This window comes from Engystomops pustulosus, chromosome 9, assembly GCF_040894005.1.
Source record: "Engystomops pustulosus chromosome 9, aEngPut4.maternal, whole genome shotgun sequence".
Taxonomy (NCBI): Eukaryota; Metazoa; Chordata; class Amphibia; order Anura; family Leptodactylidae; genus Engystomops; species Engystomops pustulosus.
In genome coordinates, this window is record NC_092419.1 from 101,532,346 (window position 1) to 101,560,277 (window position 27,932).

Here is a 27,932-nt window from a genome sequence, read left to right on the forward strand (position 1 = left end):
ACATTATGTGGGCACTATAGTTCTATACCGCACTGTATGGTAACATTATGTGGGCACTGTAGTTCTATACCGCACTGTATGGTAACATTATGTGGGCACTATAGTTCTATACTGCACTGTATGGTAACATTATGTGGGCACTATGGTTCTATACTGCACTGTATTGTAACATTATTTGGGCACTATGGTTCTATACTGCACTGTATTGTAACATTATGTGGGCACTATAGTTCTATACTGCACTGTATGGTAACATTATGTGGGCACTATAGTTCTATACTTCACTATATGGTAACATTATGTGGGCACTATAGTTCTATACTGCACTGTATGGTAACATTATGTGGGCACTATAGTTCTATACTGCACTGTATTGTAACATTATGTGGGCACTATAGTTCTATACTGCACTGTATGGTAACATTATGTGGGCACTATAGTTCTATACATCACTGTATGGTAACATTATGTGGGCACTATAGTTCTATACTGCACTGTAAGGTAACATTATGTGGGCACTATGGTTCTATACATCACTGTATGGTAACATTATGTGGGCACTATAGTTCTATACTGCACTGTATGGTAACATTATGTGGGCACTATGGTTCTATACTGCACTGTATTGTAACATTATGTGGGCACTATAGTTCTATACTGCACTGTATGGTAACATTATGTGGGCACTATGGTTCTATACTGCACTGTATTGTAACATTATGTGGGCACTATAGTTCTATACTGCACTGTATGGTAACATTATGTGGGCACTATAGTTCTATACATCACTGTATGGTAACATTATGTGGGCACTATAGTTCTATACTGCACTGTAAGGTAACATTATGTGGGCACTATGGTTCTATACATCACTGTATGGTAACATTATGTGGGCACTATAGTTCTATACTGCACTGTATGGTAACATTATGTGGGCACTATGGTTCTATACTGCACTGTATTGTAACATTATGTGGGCACTATAGTTCTATACTGCACTGTATGGTAACATTATGTGGGCACTATGGTTCTATACTGCACTGTATGGTAACATTATGTGGGCACTATAGTTCTATACTGCACTGTATGGTAACATTATGTGGGCACTATAGTTCTATACCGCACTGTATGGTAACATTATGTGGGCACTATAGTTCTGTGCTGCACTGTATGGTAACATTATGTGGGCACTATGGTTCTATACTGCACTGTATTGTAACATTATGTGGGCACTATGTTTCTATACTGCACTGTATTGTAACATGTGGGCACTACAGTTCTATACTGCACTGTATGGTAACATTATGTGGGCACTATAGTTCTATACATCACTGTATGGTAACATTATGTGGGCACTATAGTTCTATACTGCACTGTATGGTAAAATTATGTGGGCACTATGGTTCTATACTGCACTGTATGGTAACATTATGTGGGCACTATGGTTCTATACATCACTGTATGGTAACATTATGTGGGCACTATAGTTCTATACTGCACTGTATGGTAACATTATGTGGGCACTATGGTTCTATACTGCACTGTATTGTAACATTATGTGGGCACTATAGTTCTATACTGCACTGTATGGTAACAGTATGTGGGCACTATGGTTCTATACTGCACTGTATTGTAACATGTGGGCACTATAGTTCTATACTGCACTGTATTGTAACATTATGTGGGCACTATAGTTCTATACTGCACTGTATGGTAACATTATGTGGGCACTATAGTTCTTTACCGCACTGTATGGTAACATTATGTGGGCACTATGGTTCTATACTGCACTGTATGGTAACATTATGTGGGCACTATAGTTCTATACTGCACTGTATGGTAACATTATGTGGGCACTATAGTTCTATACATCACTGTATGGTAACATTATGTGGGCACTAAAGTTCTATACTGCACTGTATGGTAACATTATGTGGGCACTATAGTTCTATACTGCACTGTATGGTAACATTATGTGGGCACTATGGTTCTATACATCACTGTATGGTAACATTATGTGGGCACTATGGTTCTATACTGCACTGTATTGTAACATTATGTGGGCACTATAGTTCTATACTGCACTGTATGGTAACATTATGTGGGCACTATGGTTCTATACTGCACTGTATGGTAACATTATGTGGACACTATGGTTCTATACTGCACTGTATGGTAACATTATGTGGGCACTATAGTTCTATACTGCACTGTATTGTAACATTATGAGGGCACTATGGTTCTATACTGCACTGTATGGTAACATTATGTGGACACTATGGTTCTATACTGCACTGTATGGTAACATTATGTGGGCACTATAGTTCTATACTGCACTGTATTGTAACATTATGAGGGCACTATGGTTCTATACTGCACTGTATGGTAACATTATGTGGGCACTATAGTTCTATACTGCACTGTATGGTAACATTATGTGGGCACTATGGTTCTATACTGCACTGTATGGTAACATTATGTGGACACTATGGTTCTATACTGCACTGTATGGTAACATTATGTGGGCACTATAGTTCTATACTGCACTGTATTGTAACATTATGAGGGCACTATGGTTCTATACTGCACTGTATGGTAACATTATGTGGACACTATGGTTCTATACTGCACTGTATGGTAACATTATGTGGGCACTATAGTTCTATACTGCACTGTATTGTAACATTATGTGGGCACTATGGTTCTATACTGCACTGTATTGTAACATTATGTGGGCACTATAGTTCTATACTGTACTGTATGGTAACATTATGTGGGCACTATGGTTCTATACTGCACTGTATGGTAACATTATGTGGGCACTATAGTTCTATACTGCACTGTATGGTAACATTATGTGGGCACTATAGTTCTATACCGCACTGTATGGTAACATTATGTGGGCACTATAGTTCTGTGCTGCACTGTATGGTAACATTATGTGGGCACTATGGTTCTATACTGCACTGTATTGTAACATTATGTGGGCACTATGTTTCTATACTGCACTGTATTGTAACATGTGGGCACTACAGTTCTATACTGCACTGTATGGTAACATTATGTGGGCACTATAGTTCTATACATCACTGTATGGTAACATTATGTGGGCACTATAGTTCTATACTGCACTGTATGGTAAAATTATGTGGGCACTATGGTTCTATACTGCACTGTATGGTAACATTATGTGGGCACTATGGTTCTATACATCACAGTATGGTAACATTATGTGGGCACTATAGTTCTATACTGCACTGTATGGTAACATTATGTGGGCACTATGGTTCTATACTGCACTGTATTGTAACATTATGTGGGCACTATAGTTCTATACTGCACTGTATGGTAACATTATGTGGGCACTATGGTTCTATACTGCACTGTATTGTAACATGTGGGCACTATAGTTCTATACTGCACTGTATTGTAACATTATGTGGGCACTATAGTTCTATACTGCACTGTATGGTAACATTATGTGGGCACTATAGTTCTTTACCGCACTGTATGGTAACATTATGTGGGCACTATGGTTCTATACTGCACTGTATGGTAACATTATGTGGGCACTATAGTTCTATACTGCACTGTATGGTAACATTATGTGGGCACTATAGTTCTATACATCACTGTATGGTAACATTATGTGGGCACTAAAGTTCTATACTGCACTGTATGGTAACATTATGTGGGCACTATAGTTCTATACTGCACTGTATGGTAACATTATGTGGGCACTATGGTTCTATACATCACTGTATGGTAACATTATGTGGGCACTATGGTTCTATACTGCACTGTATTGTAACATTATGTGGGCACTATAGTTCTATACTGCACTGTATGGTAACATTATGTGGGCACTATGGTTCTATACTGCACTGTATGGTAACATTATGTGGACACTATGGTTCTATACTGCACTGTATGGTAACATTATGTGGGCACTATAGTTCTATACTGCACTGTATTGTAACATTATGAGGGCACTATGGTTCTATACTGCACTGTATGGTAACATTATGTGGACACTATGGTTCTATACTGCACTGTATGGTAACATTATGTGGGCACTATAGTTCTATACTGCACTGTATTGTAACATTATGAGGGCACTATGGTTCTATACTGCACTGTATGGTAACATTATGTGGGCACTATGGTTCTATACTGCACTGTATTGTAACATTAAGTGGGCACTATAGTTCTATACCACACTGTATGGTAGCATTATGTGGGCACTATAGTTCTATGCTGCACTGTATGGTAACATTATGTGGGCACTATGGTTCTATACTGCACTGTATTGTAACATTATGTGGGCACTATGTTTCTATACTGCACTGTATTGTAACATGTGGGCACTATAGTTCTATACTGCACTGTATGATAACATTATTTGGCCACTATAGTTCTATACAGCACTGTATGGTAACATTATGTGGGCACTATAGTTCTATACATCACTGTATGGTAACATTATGTGGGCACTATAGTTCTATACTGCACTGTACGGTAACATAATGTGGGCACTATGGTTCTATACTGCACTGTATGGTAACATTATGTGGGCACTACGGTTCTATACATCACTGTATGGTAACATTATGTGGGCACTATGGTTCTATACTGCACTGTATTGTAACATTATGTGGGCACTATAGTTCTATACTGCACTGTATGGTAACATTATGTGGGCACTATAGTTCTATACATCACTGTATGGTAACATTATGTGGGCACTATGGTTCTATACTGCACTGTATTGTAACATTATGTGGGCACTATAGTTCTATACTGCACTGTATGGTAACATTATGTGGGCATTATAGTTCTATACATCACTGTATTGTAACATTATGAGGGCACTATGGTTCTATACTGCACTGTATGGTAACATTATGTGGGCACTATGGTTCTATACTGCACTGTATGGTAACATTATGTGGGCACTATAGTTCTATACTGCACTGTATTGTAACATTATGAGGGCACTATGGTTCTATACTGCACTGTATGGTAACATTATGTGGGCACTATAGTTCTATACCACGCGGTATGGTAACATTATGTGGGCACTATAGTTCTATACCGCACTGTATGGTAACATTATGTGGGCACTATAGTTCTATACCGCACTTTATGGTAACATTATGTGGGTACTATAGTTCGATACTGCACTGTATTGTAACATTATGTGGGCACTATAGTTCTATACTGCACTGTATGGTAACATTATGTGGGCACTATAGTTCTATACTGCACTGTATGGTAACATTATGTGGGCACTATGGTTCTACACTGCACTGTATGGTAACATTATGTGGGTACTATAGTTCTATACCGCACTGTATGGTAACATTATGTGGGCACTATAGTTCTATTCTGCACTGTATGGTAACATTATGTGGGCACTATAGTTCTATACATCACTGTATGGTAACATTATGTGGGCACTATAGTTCTATACTGCACTGTATTGTAACATTATGTGGGCACTATAGTTCTATACTGCACTGTATGGTAACATTATGTGGGCACTATAGTTCTATACTGCACTGTATGGTAACATTATGAGGGCACTATGGTTCTATACATCACTGTATGGTAACATTATGTGGGCACTATAGTTCTATACATCACTGTATGGTAACATTATGTGGGCACTATAGTTCTATACTGCACTGTATGGTAACATTATGTGGGCACTATAGTTCTATACTGCACTGTATAGTAACATTATGTAGGCACTATAGTTCTATACCGCACTGTATGGTAACATTATGTGGGCACTATAGTTCTATACATCACTGTATGGTAACATTATGTGGGCACTGTATGGTTCTATACTGCACTGTATGGTAACATTATGTGGGCAGTATGGTTCTATACTGCACTGTATGGTAACATTATGTGGGCACTATGGTTCTATACTGCACTGTATTGTAACATTATGTGGGCACTATGGTTCTATACTGCACTGTATGGTAACATTATGTGGGCACTATAGTTCTATACTGCACTGTATGGTAATATTATGTGGGCACTATAGTTCTATACTGCACTGTATTGTAACATTATGAGGGCACTATGGTTCTATACTGCACTGTATGGTAACATTATGTGGGCACTATAGTTCTATACTGCACTGTATTTTAACATTATGAGGGCACTATGGTTCTATACTGCACTGTATGGTAACATTATGTGGGCACTATGGTTCTATACATCACTGTATGGTAACATTATGTGGGCACTGTAGTTCTATACTGCACTGTATGGTAACATTATGTGGGCACTATAGTTCTATACTGCACTGTATGGTAACATTATGTGGGCACTATGGTTCTATACTGCACTGTATGGTAACAATATGTGGGCACTATGGTTCTATACTGCACTGTAAGGTAACATTATGTGGGCACTATAGTTCTATACTGCACTGTATTGTAACATTATGAGGGCACTATGGTTCTATACTGCACTGTATGGTAACATTATGTGGGCACTATGGTTCTATACTGCACTGTATGGTAACATTATGTGGGCACTATAGTTCTATACTGCACTGTATTGTAACATTATGAGGGCACTATGGTTCTATACTGCACTGTATGGTAACATTATGTGGGCACTATGGTTCTCTACTGCACTGTATTGTAACATTATGTGGGCACTATAGTTCTATACCACACTGTATGGTAGCATTATGTGGGCACTATAGTTCTATGCTGCACTGTATGGTAACATTATGTGGGCACTATGGTTCTATACTGCACTGTATTGTAACATTATGTGGGCACTATGTTTCTATACTGCACTGTATTGTAACATGTGGGCACTATAGTTCTATACTGCACTGTATGATAACATTATTTGGCCACTATAGTTCTATACCGCACTGTATGGTAACATTATGTGGGCACTATAGTTCTATACTGCACTGTATGGTAACATTATGTGGGCACTATAGTTCTATACCACGCGGTATGGTAACATTATGTGGGCACTATAGTTCTATACCGCACTGTATGGTAACATTATGTGGGCACTATAGTTCTATACCGCACTGTATGGTAACATTATGTGGGTACTATAGTTCTATACTGCACTGTATTGTAACATTATGTGGGCACTATAGTTCTATACTGCACTGTATGGTAACATTATGTGGGCACTATGGTTCTACACTGCACTGTATGGTAACATTATGTGGGTACTATAGTTCTATACTGCACTGTATTGTAACATTATGTGGGCACTATGGTTCTATACTGCACTGTATGGTAACATTATGTGGGCACTATGGTTCTATACATCACTGTATGGTAACATTATGTGGGCACTATGGTTCTATACTGCACTGTATTGTAACATTATGTGGGCACTATGTTTCTATACTGCACTGTATTGTAACATGTGGGCACTATAGTTCTATACTGCACTGTATTGTAACATTATGTGGGCACTATAGTTCTATACTGCACTGTATGGTAACATTATGTGGGCACTATAGTTCTATACATCACTGTATGGTAACATTATGTGGGCACTATAGTTCTATACTGCACTGTACGGTAACATAATGTGGGCACTATGGTTCTATACTGCACTGTATGGTAACATTATGTGGGCACTACGGTTCTATACATCACTGTATGGTAACATTATGTGGGCACTATGGTTCTATACTGCACTGTATTGTAACATTATGTGGGCACTATAGTTCTATACTGCACTGTATGGTAACATTATGTGGGCACTATAGTTCTATACATCACTGTATGGTAACATTATGTGGGCACTATGGTTCTATACTGCACTGTATGGTAACATTATGTGGGCACTATGGTTCTATACTGCACTGTATTGTAACATTATGTGGGCACTATGGTTCTATACTGCACTGTATGGTAACATTATGTGGGCACTATAGTTCTATACTGCACTGTATGGTAACATTATGTGTGCACTATAGTTCTATACTGCACTGTATTGTAACATTATGAGGGCACTATGGTTCTATACTGCACTGTATTGTAACATTATGTGGGCACTATAGTTCTATACTGCACTGTATGGTAACATTATGTGGGCACTATGGTTTTATACCGCACTGTATGGTAACATTATGTGGGCACTATAGTTCTATACTGCACTGTATGGTAACATTATGTGGGCACTATAGTTCTATACCACGCGGTATGGTAACATTATGTGGGTACTATAGTTCTATACTGCACTGTATTGTAACATTATGTGGGCACTATAGTTCTATACTGCACTGTATGGTAACATTATGTGGGCACTATGGTTCTACACTGCACTGTATGGTAACATTATGTGGGTACTATAGTTCTATACCGCACTGTATGGTAACATTATGTCGGCACTATAGTTCTATACTGCACTGTATGGTAACATTATGTGGGCACTATAGTTCTATACATCACTGTATGGTAACATTATGTGGGCACTATAGTTCTATACTGCACTGTATTGTAACATTATGTGGGCACTATAGTTCTATACTGCACTGTATGGTAACATTATGTGGGCACTATAGTTCTATACTGCACTGTATGGTAACATTATGAGGGCACTATGGTTCTATACATCACTGTATGGTAACATTATGTGGGCACTATGGTTCTATACATCACTGTATGGTAACATTATGTGGGCACTATAGTTCTATACTGCACTGTATAGTAACATTATGTAGGCACTATAGTTCTATACCGCACTGTATGGTAACATTATGTGGGCACTATAGTTCTATACATCACTGTATGGTAACATTATGTGGGCACTATAGTTCTATACTGCACTGTATGGTAACATTATGTGGGCAGTATGGTTCTATACTGCACTGTATGGTAACATTATGTGGGCACTATGGTTCTATACTGCACTGTATTGTAACATTATGAGGGCACTATGGTTCTATACTGCACTGTATGGTAACATTATGTGGGCACTATGGTTCTATACATCACTGTATGGTAACATTATGTGGGCACTATGGTTCTATACTGCACTGTATGGTAACATTATGTGGGCACTATAGTTCTATACTGCACTGTATGGTAACATTATGTGGGCACTATGGTTCTATACTGCACTGTATGGTAACATTATGTGGGCACTATGGTTCTATACTGCACTGTATGGTAACATTATGTGGGCACTATAGTTCTATACTGCACTGTATTGTAACATTATGAGGGCACTATGGTTCTATACTGCACTGTATGGTAACATTATGTGGGCACCATGGTTCTATACATCACTGTATGGTAACATTATGTGGGCACTATGGTTCTAAACTGCACTGTATGGTAACATTATGTGGGCACTATGGTTCTAAACTGCACTGTATGGTAACATTATGTGGGCACTATGGTTCTATACTGCACTGTATGGTAACATTATGTGGGCACTATGGTTCTATACTGCACTGTATGGTAACATTATGTGGGCACTATAGTTCTATACTGCACTGTATGGTAACATTATGTGGGCACTATAGTTCTATACCGCACTGTATGGTAACATTATGTGGGCACTATAGTTCTATACCACACTGTATGGTAACATTATGTGGGCACTATAGTTCTATACCACACTGTATGGTAACATTATGTGGGCACTATAGTTCTATACCACACTGTATGGTAACATTATGTGGGCACTATAGTTCTATACTGCACTGTATGGTAACATTATGTGGGCACTATAGTTCTATACCGCACTGTACGGTTACATTATGTGGGCACTATAGTTCTATACCGCACTGTATGGTAACATTATGTGGGCACTATAGTTCTATACTGCACTGTATGGTAACATTATGTGGGCACTATGGTTCTATACTGCACTGTATTGTAACATTATGTGGGCACTATAGTTCTATACTGCACTGTATGGTAACATTATGTGGGCACTATAGTTCTATACTGCACTGTATGGTAACATTGTGTGGGCACTATAGATCTATACTGCACTGTATGGTAACATTATGTGGGCACTATAGTTCTATACCACACTGTATGGTAACTTTATGTTGGCACTATAGTTCTATACTGCACTGTATGGTAACATTATGTGGGCACTGTATGCAGGGCCGGCTCCAGGTTTCAGTAGGCCCCTGGGCAACAGAACCTCAGGGGGCCCCTTTGCAGTGAACTCACGTGGCAGCATTTAAAATTCAGAAACTAAAACAGTCTCCTGTTTCCTAAAATATTCCCTAATTTATCATCCCAAACAGCCCTATCACGGAAAGGGCAGTTTTGAGGTCATTTAACCAACAGGACAAACCTAAAACTTTGTGCCCCTCTGCCAAGTAATAAAACTGAAGCTTCTACTCAGCTGCTGCGGAACCTCATAATACACCCCTCAGCTGCTGCGGAACCTCATAATACACCCCTCATAATACAGATCACTGCTGCTGCCTAACATCATAATACACACTTCAGCTGCTTCAATACATCACAATAACAGTTCAGCTGCTGCAGAACCTCCTAATACACATCACTGCTGAAACAGAAGCCTCTCTCCTTCTCATGTACATACAAACCAACAGGCAGTCACACATGCAGCAAGACATATACAGGCAGTCACACATGCAGCAAAACATATACAGGCAGTCACACATGCAGCAAGACATATACAGGCAGTCACACATGCAGCAAGACATATACAGGCCGTCACACATGCAGCAAGACATATACAGGCAGTCACACATGCAGCAAGACATATACAGGCAGTCACACATGCAGCAAGACATATACAGGCAGTCACACATGCAGCAAGACATATACAGGCAGTCACACATGCAGCAAGTATAGCTACATACATACAGACAGACAAGCATGGAGGCAAACACATCATCACACATACCATACACTCACCATATGGATCAGTCATACACAGCCATACATGTGACATACCATTACACCCCATGGTGTCTGCAGCAGCCCTGGCATCACACAGAGGAGTCTTCAGGCTTCTCCTCCTCCTCCTCCTCCATCTCTTCGTCCCGATCTCTAAGCTGCCAGATCTCTGCTATACTGCAGCTCCGTGTGAAGAAGAGATGGGGAAGGGTGGGTTAACCTATTATGTGCTGTATCTCACAGGCTGCTCAGCAGCCTCTAACTCTCCTGTGCCTTGTCCAAGTGAGGGAGGAACAGTGCAGGGCACAGGACACTTCCTCAGTCAAAACAGGAAGTGAAGATGTTCACAGCGTGTGTGGGCCCCCGGCAGCTCTCTGGGCCCCGGCACTTGCCCAGGTATGCCGGGTGCTGGAGCCGGGCCTGACTGTATGGTTCTATACTGCACTGTATAGTAACATTATGTGGGCACTATGGTTCTATACCACACTGTATGGTAACATTATGTGGGCACTATAGTTCTATGCTGCACTGTATGGTAACATTATGTGGGCACTATAGTTCTATACCACACTGTATGGTAACATTATGTGGGCACTATAGTTCTATGCTGCACTGTATGGTAACATTATGTGGGCACTATGGTTCTATACTGCACTGTATGGTAACATTATGTGGGCACTATGGTTCTATACTGCACTGTATGGTAACATTATGTGGGCACTATGGTTCTATACTGCACTGTATGGTAACATTATGTGGGCACTATGGTTCTATACTGCACTGTATGGTAACATTATGTGGGCACTATGGTTCTATACTGCACTGTATGGTAACATTATGTGGGCACTATGGTTCTATACTGCACTGTATGGTAACATTATGTGGGCACTATGGTTCTATACTGCACTGTATGGTAACATTATGTGGGCACTATAGTTCTATACCGCACTGTATGGTAACATTATGTGGGCTCTATGGTGATGTATGGTGCTGGTATTTAATATAATAATCGGACAATCGTACCAAGCTCTGGTATATGTGGATTTTTTAGTTTCAGTAATCCTCAGTTATCCACAGTTCTATAGACTGGTATAAGTTTACCATATCGGTCTTTTATGCAGGCAGCACATGTCAGTATTATTTGGACAGTGTAATATAGTGAGTAAGTGCGGAGGACGCTATGTGCACGCTGCTGTACATTGTACATTCCTTACATGTGTGTAATGTATAACATAGTTATGTAACGGGCCGCACGCGCCTGCAGAATAAACACCGCCATACTGTGCACTGTGTGACTCCGGCCCCTGCACCATGTCATACTGGAGGTTTCCGCTGCATCGGGGATTCCAGATCATTGACCTTTTTTCCCAAACATCCAATTTCCTAATTGCTACCTAGACCTGAGTCCTATGATTCATAGAGCACAGTCCTCCCCATCTGACAGGGGCGAGCAGTGTGACTGCCATATGGTGCATCACTGTATAACTAGACAAGTCTGACAATCACGAGACTCGGAAAGCCTTCCGACAACCAATATCAATTGCATCTTGTGTTGTCCGCCCTTCTTCTGCTTTGTTACCAGTGATGGGCGCTCTTGGGTAACCTGGGGTGCGGAGTCTGGGGAATCTCCCTATTATTAACCCTTCACTCCCCTGGTTGATAGGAGACAATAGCACTGAAGAAGCAGTAACGTAGTAGAGATCAGAGTTAGGTCAACAGATCAGTCAAGATGCAGCAGGGCAGTTTCATTGTTTAATAATACCGCCCCCAAGTCCCAGGGTCAACATCTGCAAAGAGTTTGTCTGTTCTCTCTGTGTTTGCGTGGGTTTCCTCTTGGTCCTCCAGTTTCCTCCCACACTCCAAAACATACTGATGGGTGATTAGATTGTGAGTCCCGTTAGTGACAGGGACTGATTTGGCAAACTCTGTGTAATCTGTGTGCGCTATATAAATAAAGGAATTATTATTATAGCAGTCACAGGTGTCATGGGAGAAGGACCCTCTGATGGTTTTCCTATAACATCAGGAGCAGCAGCAAGGACTGGTGCAATATAAAGATATAAGGAAACAATGGTCACAGCAAGTCCCTATAGTCCCTGTCCTGCGCTCCTGTCATCCACGGGCGGCCCTTGTCAGCAGCTGTGTATATAAGCCTCACTGCTGAGTTGACTTCCGCTCTGGGTTTGTTCACAGTTAATACTTCTTGGAAGGCTGCCTGGCTATAATGACAGGGTGCTGAGTGCTGCCCCCCACCCGGGGACACCAATACACAATAGAGGAGGAGAGGTGTGCGGGCGCCAACATGGAGCACAAAGTATCTCCGTCCTCTGACCAGCTGCTCCACATGTGCTCTGCCCGGAGACATTACAGACATCTCGCCGCCTCTCCTGACATTTCTAAAAGGGCTGAAACAGATGGACGCAGCCAATCCGAGAATCACAGGCGATTTCTAAACAGAATGGAAACCTAATGTTACCTCAACATGTGATCACAGGGAAAGCCCTTGGATTGTGTCTCAAAATCTAACCAAAACACATGTGAACGCGGCCTTAGTCAGGCAACAGTATATCCTCTCTCCACTTTCTTTCATCCAATTCATACCCAGCACCCCCTTCTTTATAAACTAGTAGGGGCATCCCTTCTAGATGTTCTTGACTGCCAGCCAATGAAATAAGCCTGCTTGCCACCAGGTGATATCATATAATAAACACTAAACGTACATATTAAAATATGTTAATGACAATCATTAGGAGATAAATATAGTTACCGTCCAGTAGGTGGCGTGTTGTTCTACCTTGCTCACTCAGACAGGAGTTTGCCTGCAGCAAATGACAGGAGAGAGATGGCTAGTCCCCCCCTCAAGCACCAAAACAGGGGTTACCCAGAGTAGCTTTAGTAGGGACCACTCTTTGGGTCACTACTCAATTCCATGTTATTATGATTTTCTTTTTAAAGAAAAATTCACAAAGTTTTTTTTTTGTTACAGGAGGGCCCCTCTAAGTGTATATTTTATTCGCGTCAGACATGTATCACAGGCATTTCCTTTTCTATTTCTGACTCTCAGTTTTCACACCCGGCGCTGCTTTCGCTTCCTCTCCTACAGCGTCCTTGGAGGATATTCCTGTAGTGAGTGTTCACACCAGTCCTATTGCTGCAGTTTACAAACATAACCTGTCACCTCTCAGATGCACTCTCTCATGGTTGCCCCTTGAATCTCAGGTACCATTTACTTGATACAAAACTGAACTACCCTACATGGCCACTACATAGTATATGGCAGTGTCTGCTTCTGGCTCCTGATGAGTTGTGGTGCTGGATGTTGGGCCCCCATTACTCCTATATATTGGCCACCATTATCAACTATTTCTCTATTGTTACCCCCTATTTTCTGTGTGCATGAATAAAGCCAAAGCACTTACATTTTGTGTTCCCTTGGAGTGGGCAGTCATCTCTGCTCCTCTTCACCACATCCTGGCAAAAAATACTAGTCTTTGTTTCATTTCTCAAAAAAATGCAAACTTTATTGAAGAATTCAACTAACTCCTATTGGGGGGTTATCATGTAGACAGTGGATCGTGCAGATTCCTCCATATTTATATTATCAGGAACCCAAAGATTCAGCACATTTTATATAATATATAATTATAATATAATCCCCCTAATTGTTCAGTAAAATCAAATCCAATATGTTACTACTAAAGTGACACATACAAAAAAAATCTGATCCACCACTAGGGGGAGCTCTGAAGCTTAGTGCATACAGTTTTTATATTGACCTCATTGGCCAGCATTGTGGGATTTTAGCTCAGACTCTAACTCATTCTAGTTGTGTAATGTGTGGCCCAGAAGATGAATGCACTACTCCATATTGTGCCCTCCTCAGGACCTGCTCAGCTTTAGTACATGCAGTAGGGGAGTGGGGACCAATCAACAATAGTGCCGCGGTGTCAGGGCATCTTCCAGGGACTATTCATCACTTACAATGAGGCTTCTATGAGGAGCATTTACATTATCAGAATATGTGTAACTACTGAAAGTGTCATCTCTAGGAGCAACAATGGAGGGGATTGTGTCAAGTCTTAGGGGGAACATATGATCACATTGTCTTTTTCATCTTCCAGCAGCTCCTAGTAAGGTAGGCTAGGGCACCCGGACTTCAGGCTTCTGTATATTACAGCACCGGATCTACATAGACTGGGACATCCCAATACAGTCCTGGTCATACATGAACCCCTTCCTTTCTGCACTTATTTGACTGTTGGAGATAGAGACTGTGTCCTGTGTGGCAGGTGTGACATAACCAACAAGCTGGTTGCCCTATGTGTGGCTCCGACTGCTACCATTGCACCAGTTTCCTTTACCATATTATTCTACTAGCTTTAAATCCCATAAATAACAAAAAATATTTTATATGTATCTATCTCTCTCTGACCGTCTCTTTAAGGGACCGTCCCTTTCAGAGACAGTCACTGACTGTTTCTGACCATCTCTTCCAGTGACCGTCTCTGACATTAACCGTCTCTGACCGTCTCTTTCAGGGATCGTCTCTTTCACTGATCGTCTCAAACCGTCCATTACAGTGACTGTCACTGACCATCTCTGACAGTGACCGTCTCTTTCAGGGACCGTCTCTGACCGTCTCTTTCAGAGACCGTCTCTGACCGTCTCTTTCAGTGACCGTCTATGACTCTCACTTTGCCTATTCTGTATCCCTATGCATCTTACCTCACACATAAGTGTCTTATACTCATTGCCTATAGTAGCCAATCAAAACTCAGAGCTCATGGTAATGGCGTGTGGCAGTGTCACAATCTCGGGGGATAAGCAGTGGACTCCCTGGACCACCGCGGGAGATAACAACCTTAGCTGCACCCGGGAGCGGAGTCTAAGTGATCTCCTGGTCTTCGCCAGAGCCTGCCGCAAAGCGGGATGGTCTTGCTGCGGCGGGAGTCACCAGGTCGCTCCGCGGGTGCGACTAGACCTGCGGTGGCAGCCAAGGTAGGGACACAGGGACCACGGATGGCAGGCAGGACCACGGATGGCAGGCAGGACCTCGGATGGCAGGCAGGACCTCGGATGGCAGGCAGGACCTCAGATGGCTTCTGGATTACCGGAGGGCCACAGGATACCAGGACCGCCACAGGATACCAGGACCACCACAGGATAACAGGACCGCCACAGGATACCAGGACCGCCACAGGATACCAGGACCGCCACTGGATTACCGGACCGCCACAGGATACCAGGACCACCACAGGATAACAGGACCGCCACAGGATACCAGGACCGCCACAGGATACCAGGACCGCCACAGGATAACAGGACCGCCACAGGATAACAGGACCGCCACAGGATACCACGGAACAAGGGAACACCAGTGGAACACGGGAACACCACGGAACACGGGAACTCGGAGGCGTCTGGAAACGCTCAGGAAGGCTTTCACCTCAGAAGAATGAGCTGAAGATCCAGCAGGGGATGCTGGGAGTAGCCAGGTTATATAGCCGAGCCGAGAATGCCAGCGCCAAAAAGGAGGACGCTGGCCCTTTAAATTCTTGAAGAGTAGCGCGCGCCCTAGCGGCGAGAGCGCACGGCTGGGAAGGAAGGAGGCGCGCGGACCACATGCCGGGACCCGAGCAGAGCCAGGAGCCTGGAGAGGTGAGTGAAGAGGAGGGGGAGCAGGGCAGGACAGCGGAGCACGGGTGCACCCCCGATCCGCAACATGGATTGCGGGGACACCCGTGACAACAACCAGACAGGGGGCTGTGTGGCACAGCAGGACACGGGTGGATCGCGGGGTCACCCGTGACAGGCAGAATAGCAACCAATCACAGCTCAGCTTCTAACCACCACAGCAGCAGCAGACAATGAATCCTGTATATGGTGGTTAATACATGTTAATATGTATTTTGGAAAGCGTGGGGGGGGGGGGGGGGGATTTTGGCTCAAAACCGAGTCTCTGATGTTCCCGGTGCAAAATTTGGTGATTAGATACACGGTGGTCCTTTAGCTGACATTCACACACACACACATACATTCAGCTTTATATATTAGTTAGGGCAAATCCTAGTTTATCAGCTAAAGGCTTATATAATAGAGAAAAATAAAGCTCCATCTCTAATCCCACCCTGAATCCCCAGCCCCATTCCTAATCTGAGTTAGACCACTCACTTCCAGAGAGGGTTTCATTTGCCTTTCCACGTTTCGACCAATATATACAGGTATCTGAAAGTAGGGATTATCTGGTTTATAAATCCCAATGGACATGTTTTGGCTCCAAAGAGTAACTCCATCCTCGGCTGACTCTACCTGACCATGATCTACACGGTCACCCATTCATTTGAATTGAGATGCCTTGTAATACCATATACCACCTGTAGTGGCCACTGTAGGGAGAATGTGCAGATGTCACATGAATCAATCAATTCACTGGTAACCCTATTCTGGCAAGGTACAAGAACTGGGTTATATTCCTTGATATACTCCAGCATCACTGCTGCAATGGGTGACAACCCACGTGTAAAGTTACCCTGTCATTATGTGAAGCCTAAAAAGCGTGGACAGGAGAGTTTCCTCCCAATTTTAGAAATCCACCTATAAAAAGCACAACATTGTTCTGCCATGAGCTCACGGCCAGGTAACCCGCCTGTCTACAGCTATCAGCGGAGTGGCCTGGAATGTGCTGGGACTTGTAGTTCTCCAAATCTCCCTTGACCGACTTATGCCCAAAATCTGATGGATCCCTGCTGGATACAATAGGTTATAGATAAATAATATGGGAATAGATATAGATTTGTATTATTCAGATAGATGGGAGATCAGCGGCACCACCTGTGCATGATAACCGCTGATCTCCTTCTAGCCATATAATTAAAAAATCCAAAAACTTAAAGAAACTTTATCACAGAAACTAAACGTGCGAGGACAATAAGTTCACCTCCCGTGTCTGTCATCCATACGCAGCACGTGAATCCGGCCTGACAGGTCTGTCAGCTCCATCTGTTTACACGTCTATCGCCTTTCTCCTGATCTATAACAGCATCCAGATGTGGCAATCGGACAAGCAATATGGCTACCAACACAGGGGTGGTTACACATTGCGTTTCCATTGCGTTTTTAAACGCTTTACAACAGCTGAGGGGATGTGAATTGCCGAATTACATTATTGTTAACATTTGTGTTTAACGCATGTGTTAACAATTTGTTTACATTGTGTTTAAAAACAGTAATTGTAATTAGGTAAATCACCTCTCATCAGCCATTGTAATGCATTTCAAAACGCAACCGAAACGCACCGTGTGACTGCACACTAAAGGATGGAGAGGAATAGAGGAACACATCTGATTTTTATAAAAAAATTAAAAATACTGCCACCCATGTCCACAGGATCCTTGCTGTATTGCAGTTTAGTTCCACTCCCTTCAGAGAAGTCGATCTTCAATACCTGATACAACCAAAGGAAGCCTTGTTCTTCAAACTATTAGGGTGCTGCCACACATGGCATTTTGAACCCGTTTTTGGTCCGTTTTTAAGCAGTCCGTCCAAAAACGCATCAGTTTTTGACAGGTTTTACCAATTATCTTAATTAAAACTGGTCAGAAACGCATGCTTTTTTGGATGGACTGCTTAAAAATGGACCAAAAACGGGTTCAAAACGCCACGTGTGGCATCACCCAAAGCTATTTTTTTTAAAGGGGATGTTCATCAGTTTTCTGGAACTGGGCAACCCCTTTAAGGCTTTGGCATAATAGGAAAGTTGGATGACAATCCCTGTGGTAATTAGCGGTCATGTTGGTTGTCACTCAGCTGTCCTCTGTCTCAGTACTGTACACTTGTTATACAGGAATGTCCTGTGGTATTTCTTCCCACACAAGGAAGTCACATCATCCATTACATGGCAGGGACATAGTTGTTGTATTACGTTTCCCATATCGTCATTTCTTTCTTTCCTCCTCACCTGAGAGTCCCAGGTGTGACTATAAGATGGCTACACTACAACAAGTCAAGAGTCAGGCACCATTATATGCCCCAAGCCCTGTACAGCAGAGCAATACAATAACAGACAAAATGGCCGCCACCAAGTACCTCATGATAACATATTAAAGTGTTGCTCCCCTACAATTAGAGGTGTTACGTTAAGAGCTATGTACTGATCATCCAATATTCATTTAATGGTCAAGTGACCCCCCCCCCCCCCCTCTTTTCATGACTGTGGGGGTCCCAGCAGTCAACACTCCATGTATGAGCAAGTTATTTCCTATTTTATGAATAGGGGGGACATTTATATATTCAAAATACCCCTATAACAAGACCTATAGAAAGGAGTTGTCCACACACAACACCGCCATTCATTTTGAAGAAACAGTCCTGTTAACTGTGGCCACTTGACTGAGGAGCTTACACTCTAATAACTAGGGAAAGTTAATCATTTTCAACTTCTTAAAAGTCTACTCCACACTTGGAGTGGAGTACTTATTTTGTGTGAAACTTCATAAAGTACAGATTATACAGACTAAAGTTCCTCTATTGTCCTCCTGATATTGAGCACTTCTCACATTACATTCTGTCATGGATTTAAAGGGATACTGCTAAAAATCTGAGAATAAGATTGCAGTGCCATCTAGTGGTTGTTGCTTGTAAAAGCACTTCTAAGAGAACCTGTCATCAGATTTTCTCCGAAAAGAAGTCCTTTCTTGCAGTCCCTTTTGAAATTTCCCTCAAATTCAGACAAACTCGTCTCACCTCATTTTCACATGAGTCGAGTCGAGTTTAGAGGCTGCAGTGGCGGGTCACTTTAGACATTCCCATCTTCAGTTCCAGGAAAAAATGTTTTTCTGTTCTATTACCCCCATGCCTCCACAGACAATTTTGGCCTTAAAGTCAGTCCTCATTTTTCAATTTATAAATGTCTTTACATGTTAATGTAAAGACAGGGGATTTTGAAATGGTTTTCTTGGTTGATCTTTTGAAAATGTAGAATTTTTGCCAAATTTTTCCTCTAAGTTCTAAATTCTCGTCTTTTCAGGCGTATAGTGATACCACCCAAACAAATTCATAATACAGGCAGTCCCCGGGTTACATACAAGATAGGGTCTGAAGGTTTGTTCTTAAGTTGAATTTGTATGTAAGTCGGAACTGTATACTTTATCATTGTAAACCTCGGCCAAATTTTTTTTGGTCTCTGTTACAATTGGATTTTAAAAATGTTGGATTGTCATTAGAACCAGGATTAACAATAAAGCGTCATTGTAGACACCAGTAATAACTGTTATATCTGTTTATTGTAGTCCAAGGCTAAAGTACAATAAATTGCCAACATCCAGAGGTCCGTTTGTAAGTAGGGGACGTATGTAAGTTAGGTGTTCTTAAGTAGGGGACCGCCTGTATTTCCCAAACACCTGCTATTTTAGCATGGAGTTTCATGCATCATTATTTTAGGATGCAACACGAGGCTTAGAATTTTGATTTTTATGAAAACCTGTATTTATAGGTTCCTGCTAAGCTTTCAATGACTGAGGCCTAAATAATGGTAAAACTATGCAAATTACCCTATTATAGAAACTACACTACTCAAAGTGGAAAAACACACTTAAGTTTTGCTAACACTATAGATCAGTGGTGGCACTCAGAGCCCTCTATATGGGTACCCCAGGGTAGAGTTTGCCAAACAGAACTCAAGGCTCAGGACCCTAGAAGAAAGCTTGGGTGCCTATACAATTTAAACCTGTGGAAGAGCAGGGAGTAATAAGTTCCTGCTTAAAGTGTTGCATTGGCACTTTGTGAATACACAGGTTTTGGTTGTAGTTTGGGCAGTTTCTAAAAGGTTTGCCATCAAGGGGATGAAAAATTTTATATATATATATATATATTAGTAGAAATTGTAATTTAAGACAATACATTAATTTTGTTGCAAAAATTAAACATTCACAATGGATATGCAGATACCCCATATGTAGTGGTAACTGTGGGCACACAACAGGGAACAGAAGGAAAAGGGATTAGGAATTTGCATTGTACACTATAAAACTTGGTAACTTATAGATTTTCCTCAATGTACAGATGTCAATACAAGTTATGTGGGATGTTTGTGCATTTGTGGTTTTAAAAAAAAAAAAGAAAAAATTTGCACGTTTGAATGCAGCCATAAAGGATAACCTTTCTATTCTTGGTCTAGATTCTACAAAGTGACTAGACCAGGGGTAGGGAACCTAAGGCTTGGGAGTCAGATCTGGCTCTTGTTGGCTGCATCTGGCTCTGACAGAATAATAAATAGTTATGGCTGCTGTGTGCGTCTTAGACTGATCACAGACAGCGATGTTACCGCTGCCTACGTCCTTTGTACGACCCAGGCGCCATCGCCTAAGCCTGGGTCAAAGAGTGTGGGAGTAATGAGGAGCTGGCTGCAGGGAGCGCAGGTAGGAGAATATTCATTTTTTGTTTTGCTGTGGCTACCTATCTACTGGAGGGGGAGGCATGTGCATATTGTAGGGCTCCTACAGAATAACGTTTTAAACTATGTGGCGTACATGGCTCTCTAACAAAAGGTTCCTGACCACAAACCTTTCAGATGTCCAATCGGCGGTAAAGTTAATTAAACTAGGACATTTCCTGTCTGAATCTATCCTAATTCATGCAACAGAAACCTCCCCACAGCTTTTTCAGCGCATTTTAAAAATGCCGCTTTTAAAACATGAGACAATTGACTCACAAGAGACATACAAGGTACAAGTTCTTTTATTCATCAATCAATAAAAAATAAAGAACAGTCATGTATTAAAAAGACGCTGCAGCTTTATACCAAGCTCCCCTCCCCCCATGACGGCAGGCACATAGGTTGTTGTAGCCTATATTAACAGGTAACGGAGGCCAAGTTTATTTTGAGGTACCCTGGGTTATAGAGAGTCCCCCACCCCATTACACTGCCTGCAGGGTGTAGGCCCAGGTAGCATACACCAGATATCAAAATAGAAGTGCACCAAATATGGCACCCACAACAGCCCATAAGTATAGAAATCTGATCTGCAGATATGGAGACTGAACCAGCCCTTTGCCCACAGTCCGGTTAATGCCCCTTCACCCTCCCAAACTGGAAGGAACTTCAGATAAATCTTCAAGTAGTGTAGACAAAATAAAAAAGATTAAAATAAGGGACGAGAAGGAAGCAACGCGACACATGGATGGAATATTCTTGGCGGTTCCAGCCCCCAGTTTAATTCTTCCAGTAGTCTTTAGTTTCGCTGCCGGTCTCGTCCAGGATGGTCGTCCTCACAAGGGCTTCAGTAACAGCGTATGGGTCACAGTTGGCAGCCGGCCGGCGATCTTCAAAGTAGCCGAATCCCTCTTGGCCGACCTGCCGGGGAATTCTAATACTGGCACCACGGTTGGCAACGCCAGCAGAGAATTCATGGATACTGGAGGTTTCATGGTGACCAGTGAGACGGCGAGAGTTGTCCTTCCCTCCACGTGGGTCATAGCAACAGATGTGGTAGTCATGACGCTTGGACAACTTCTCAATGGCATCTTCAATGTGTCTGAAAACAATGGAGGAACAGGTCAGATTGTTTGTGGCACAGACTTGTTGTTAGATCATGGAATTCCGAGTGGAATAACTCGTTACAATTAGCAATGCTGACGAAAGTCTTCTTTCAGGGTCACGTGAAAATACAATGTATTCTAGTACATGCATGAAACTGTTGCAGCAGTAATCTATATGTTGAAGACTTACTTTAGGCCTCCATCTTTCCTCATGACATCAGTGCTGTAGTTTGTATGACATCCAGCTCCGTTCCAGTTTCCGGTCATGGGTTTAGGGTCTAGAGTCGCCACCACACCGAAGTCTTCACATACTCTATGGAGAATGAATCGAGCCATCCAGAGGTGATCACCCATGTCTATCCCTTCACAAGGACCAACCTGGAATTCCCACTGTAATAAGAGGATATTAAGATTAGATCACCAACCTCCTGACCATTTATTGAAGAAACTTGAGACAGAAGACTATGGACAATGACGCTGCGAGTTATCAATCAATGGAAATAATGTCCTAGAATGCACATCATAATATCAACAGGGACTCAGGATTGTGGAGGATTTTTAAAGAGCTAGAGAATAATGATGCCAAGATCATCATCATGACCATGATCCCAAGAGTCAATGTTCCACAAACCAAAATTTGGCCTAATGCATAAAGTTGTATAGAAGATATGAGCCACTATGTGTCAAACACACATGTATCCAGCCCTACTTACCTGGGATGGCATGACTTCTGCATTTGTGCCACAGATTTTGATTCCAGCATATAGACAGGCCTTGTAATGACTCTCCACGATATCCCGGCCATATACCTTGTCAGCTCCAACACCACAATAATATGGTCCTGAGGAAAGAACAGACAATCCATGAGAACATAATCATAGATTAGCCAGGTTGATCCATACACAAATGTAAATATTTTTGGCAAAAACTTTTTATCCATCCCATAGCTATAGCGTCCGCAGATTCTCCCCATATACTTTACAGAATCCAGGGAAGACAAACAACATCTATGAAAGGGCACCATCTGCTAATGACTGCATACCATGGATTATATGGCCATTCACATGATCTGTTCACCAGATGGTAAACCTGGCAACCATACATTGTTGATCTTTGCAAAAAACTAAAGAACCCCTTACCCTGTGGTCCAGGGAAGCCATTTTCAGGCCATCCATATGGGTGTCCATTGATGCCAAGTAAGGTGTATTCTTGTTCCATGCCAAACCACGGGATCTCGTCAGCTACCTTGTCCATAATCCGCCTACATGTATAACGCAGGTTGGTTTCTGAAGAACAAGAACATGAAGTTACTTAGATAAGAAGGATCACTGGAAAGAGGCACGGCTGATAGTTTGCAAACATGTCCCAACAGACAACACATCCACCATATGCAGGAGAGCTTATAGGGCATCTTACCAGCTGGTTTCCGGTTGTACTTGAGGACTTCACACATGACCAGCTTGTTTGGGTCAAGGCAGAATGGGTCTCTGAACATCTTCACAGGGATGAGGTACATGTCACTGTTAGAACCTTCAGCTTGGTAAGTACTTGACCCGTCAAAATTCCATTCCGGGACCTCTGCAATGGTAGAATAGCATCTTATAGCAACTCCAGTCTGAGAACATTACTGATAATATATCTCTAGGAGAAGCAGGTCAACTGAGCCAACAACTCAAGACCAATAAACTTCAATCCAAGGAAGAAGAAATTCCTAAATAAAGAAACTCTGGAATTACTCAGACTATGGACAGATGTCTACCACTACTTGTCTAGTCCCAGACACCATACAAGGGGGGAGACATTTACAGCAGGATGTGACATGGGGGAGGGTAGCGGATCTCTTACCTTCAATAGTTTTGGGTTCATAGTCCAGGGTCTTTGTCTTGCACCGGACACCTTCTCCGGTCCCATCAACCCACACGTAGGTAACCTGGACTTGGTCACCTTGGGGCAACTTCATGTACTGCTCCCTTACCCCCTTGTTAAGTCTGGAACTGTGAGACACAGACATGGTGGTAGCTGATCTGCAAGAGGAAAGGAACAGGTTACAAAGAGGGAAATTGCAACTTCCTGATGTTCACAGCAGTAGGATTCACACCTATCAGGCCATATAGTATATGGGGCACCATGACACAGTTAAGCAGAGGGAAAGGAATCCTTTGTTCTGCCCCCTCCCATCTTTCCACATTGGAAACACATGCACACCAAGCGTGCATGTGTCCAAGTGAGTCAGGGGGAATAGCTGTATGTTGAAAAACATTGATTAGATACACAGCTACAAGTAATGTAGTTGAACAAAGTCTTTTGGGTTTGTGAGAGAATGGCCAATTCACACCTGGCAGCAAATTCCAGCCAAGTTCCTAGAAAGCAGAATTGAAAAACATCTGAAGATAAGGGGGGTTAAAATTACCACCAGGGGGAGACACGAACAACTCCAAAGACCTTTTGTGGGTCATGTGAGATGTCTGCAAGGTCTGAGCCTACCACCATTATTTTGCACTGCCCCCTCCCCCACCAAGTCAGAAGTTCCCAAACTTAATTAACCATTTCTCATCTGTTATGGACACAGGATTTGGGTAAACATCCATACATAATCTTTCTATAGGGTTCTCAGTTATCACCTGGCTGGTCACCACATGTCTCAGATCTTATCTCCTGATACCTCTAACCCCACCCAGGCTGGAGGGACAACAGGAGAACTGGAACCAACTGGTTATACTAGTTTAGCACTACAGAGGCCTGATCACCTCCTACTGAGAGGGGAGGGGGATTAGCCAAATAAGCTCCAGGAAAGACCAAGTGTCTGGCACAGCAGAGAATAAAGGAACAGCAGGGGGAGGGCTACAAGATACAAACATCCTACAAGACTCCATCAGCAAAACAATGTCCTGTTACAATGTTACAACAGATTTTTTTAATACACATCACCAAGTCACACAGAAGGATCGCCATGTGCTGTGCAGGAACCAAGTCAGATCTGTTACATACAAGGACATTTATGGACGGGAATAAGATTTTCCAGATTTATGCAGAATCTACTAATAATTTAACATGTAGCAGTGGTGAATTTGTTACAGAGCACATGATTGTATCCAGTTATATAATGGGTCTGGGAACAATGTAGTACAGATGCAGCAGTAATGAGTTTGTTAACTGGCACAATAATTGATGATCTACATACATAATTTAATAATGCAGATGTAGCAGAGTGGAGTTGGTCAAAGTAAAACAGCTGACAGTATATAAAGCATCGACACACAATGAGCTCTGCTGCATCTAATGATCTAGTGTTCTTCCATGACATCCTCCCCCTCCATCACAGGCTGATCATGGCTTCCCTTGTATGTGGCTTTGCAGCTGAGCTCAGTACAGGGTCTGCATCATAATGAGCAGCACAAAAGGCTGGGGGTCTCCCATAGAGAAGCCAGGGATCACACTCTACCCCCAAAATGATGCAACATTACAGCCAGAACTTTCTCTGCTACAGTCCCTAAGGGGTTAATGGAGGCAAAGCTCCAGCTTCCCAGGGCGCCAACGTGGCAGGAAGCAGATGATGCCCAGAACAAATCCCCATCAGCCTCCATTACCTTATAGCAGGGGTGCAGCACGGTGCCCAGGTCCCTCAGGAATCAGATGTCACTGAGGCTGGAGCCCAGGGAGCTGGAGGTTTTATACCAGCCAGACCACGCCCACCCCATCGGGGGGAGGGGCTAGACCTGAGACGGACACGCCCACCCAGATCCCAGGCTAGTGTGGTGCGGATACACAGTGCTGCTATATACTGTATATACATCACACTGACAACATCCCTCATAGCTATTCCTCCTGACCACTGACATTCACATGCATCCTTGGCTTGGCTGTGTAAGTGTTTTATAATGGTAACATGGAGTGAGCTGTTATGTATAGCTCTGGCATGTTCATATCCAACAAATATATTGCAAAAATGTAAATATAAATATATATATATTGCACCATATTGGTGGTGTAGAGGTGCTGTAGATCTATCCTCGGACCGGAGCAATACAACAAGATTTTCCATAAACCACATCCAGCACAGGTAGCGGGTACAGGTAACATCACGTCACCTACACTGGGGTCATAGGTCCCATCCGGGCACAACAAAGCAAATAAATCACAACACAAGACATAGAAGTGTGGGGAAAGCGAAATCTAAAGGAAATCTCCTGACACCAACCTCTGGGCTCTGTACCACTCATCCCAGGACATATTGGGGCTCATTTACTAAGGGTCCTGCAGCCGCACTTTGGTCGGACAGTCCAACGATTTACAATCCGCGCCACATTTAGCAGAGGATTTTTATGCGACAGAAATCGCGAGGCCGTCGGACGAACCAACTGATTCGGACTGAGCGCGGGATTTAACTTCAAAATTGTGTCGCAAGCCATGCACTTACATGCACCAGGAAGAAGAAGGTGAACTCCGACGGACCTGATCGGGGAAGCGACACAAGCAGGATATCAGGCGCACAATCTACATGAATCGCGGCAGAGTTTATTCTCGTCGGACATTCCGGATCGGGGATCGCGCAGGGACCGGGTAAGTTAATGGGGCAAATTTACTTACCCGGCCCATTCGCGATCCAGCGGCGCGTTCTCTGCTCTGGATTCGGGTCCGGCCGGGATTCATGAAGGCAGTTCCTCCGCCGTCCACCAGGTGGCGCTGCTGCGCTGAAAATCATCTCCACGCGCCGGAATGCACCACCTCGGACCAGGTGAAGGTAAGCGGTCCCCAAGCGACACTTTTTCGGTTTTTAAATGCGGCGGTTTTTCCGAATACGTCGGGTTTTCGTTCGGCCACGCCCCCCGATTTCCGTCGCGCGCATGCCGGCGCCGATGCGCCACAATCCGATCGCGTGCGACACAATCCCGGGGCAATTCAGGTACAATCGGCGCAAATCGGAAATATTCGGGTAACACGTCGGGAAAACGCGATTCGGGCCCTTAGTAAATGACCCCCAATGTGCCCCATTGGGGCTTATTTACTAAGGGTCCGCGGATCCCACTTTCGTCGAATTTTCAAAGTTTTCGGGATTTGCGCCGCTGTGACAGGTATTTAGCAGGGGATTATGTCGCATGCGATCGGATTGTGCGCGAGATTCAGCGACCGCGCGTGCACAAGAAGTACAACCGCGCTCATGACCGCTTTGCGTTGCAGACATTTTTGGTTCATTTATCACTCCCCACCATTAAAACTCCATAGCTTTTTCATTTTTCGGTGTACAGAGCTGTGTGTGGACCTATTACTTCGTAACAAGTTGTACTTCTTAGGCCGCTTTCACACTTGCGAAACGCACCATACAAGTCTATGGAGATGCATCAAAAACGCATTGCACTCTGAGACACAAGCAAGTGCAATGCGTTTTTCACGCATCAATTGCCATAGAAAAGATAGAGCTCAGTCCTGAGTCCATTTCACGCACATTTTCTGCGCGTGAAAAACGCATTGAAATTGCATTGACACTGCATTGAAAACGCG

At 42.8% G+C, this 27,932-nt stretch overlaps 2 protein-coding genes across 2 annotated transcripts in view; both read right to left on the reverse strand.

The window, feature by feature from the left end:
• ARRDC1 (arrestin domain containing 1) overlaps positions 1-11,148 on the reverse strand; it is a 32,876-nt gene extending 21,728 nt beyond the window's left edge. Inside the window, exon 1 of the mRNA XM_072124888.1 lies at positions 10,956-11,148. Within this exon, the coding sequence (XP_071980989.1) occupies positions 10,956-10,968 (13 nt within the window). The 5' untranslated portion in view covers positions 10,969-11,148. The remainder of the gene's footprint in view (positions 1-10,955) is intronic.
• Positions 11,149-21,616: 10,468 nt separating this feature from the next.
• LOC140077605 (glutamine synthetase) lies at positions 21,617-26,128 on the reverse strand. Its single transcript, XM_072124894.1, has 7 exons — positions 26,021-26,128; positions 24,279-24,457; positions 23,850-24,011; positions 23,573-23,719; positions 23,147-23,274; positions 22,624-22,823; positions 21,617-22,429 (listed from the first exon to the last, which is right to left on the reverse strand). The coding sequence occupies exons 2-7, from the start codon at positions 24,442-24,444 to the stop codon at positions 22,108-22,110; spliced, it is 1,125 nt and encodes a 374-aa protein (XP_071980995.1). The 5' UTR covers positions 24,445-24,457; positions 26,021-26,128; the 3' UTR covers positions 21,617-22,107.
• Positions 26,129-27,932: the final 1,804 nt, after the last annotated feature.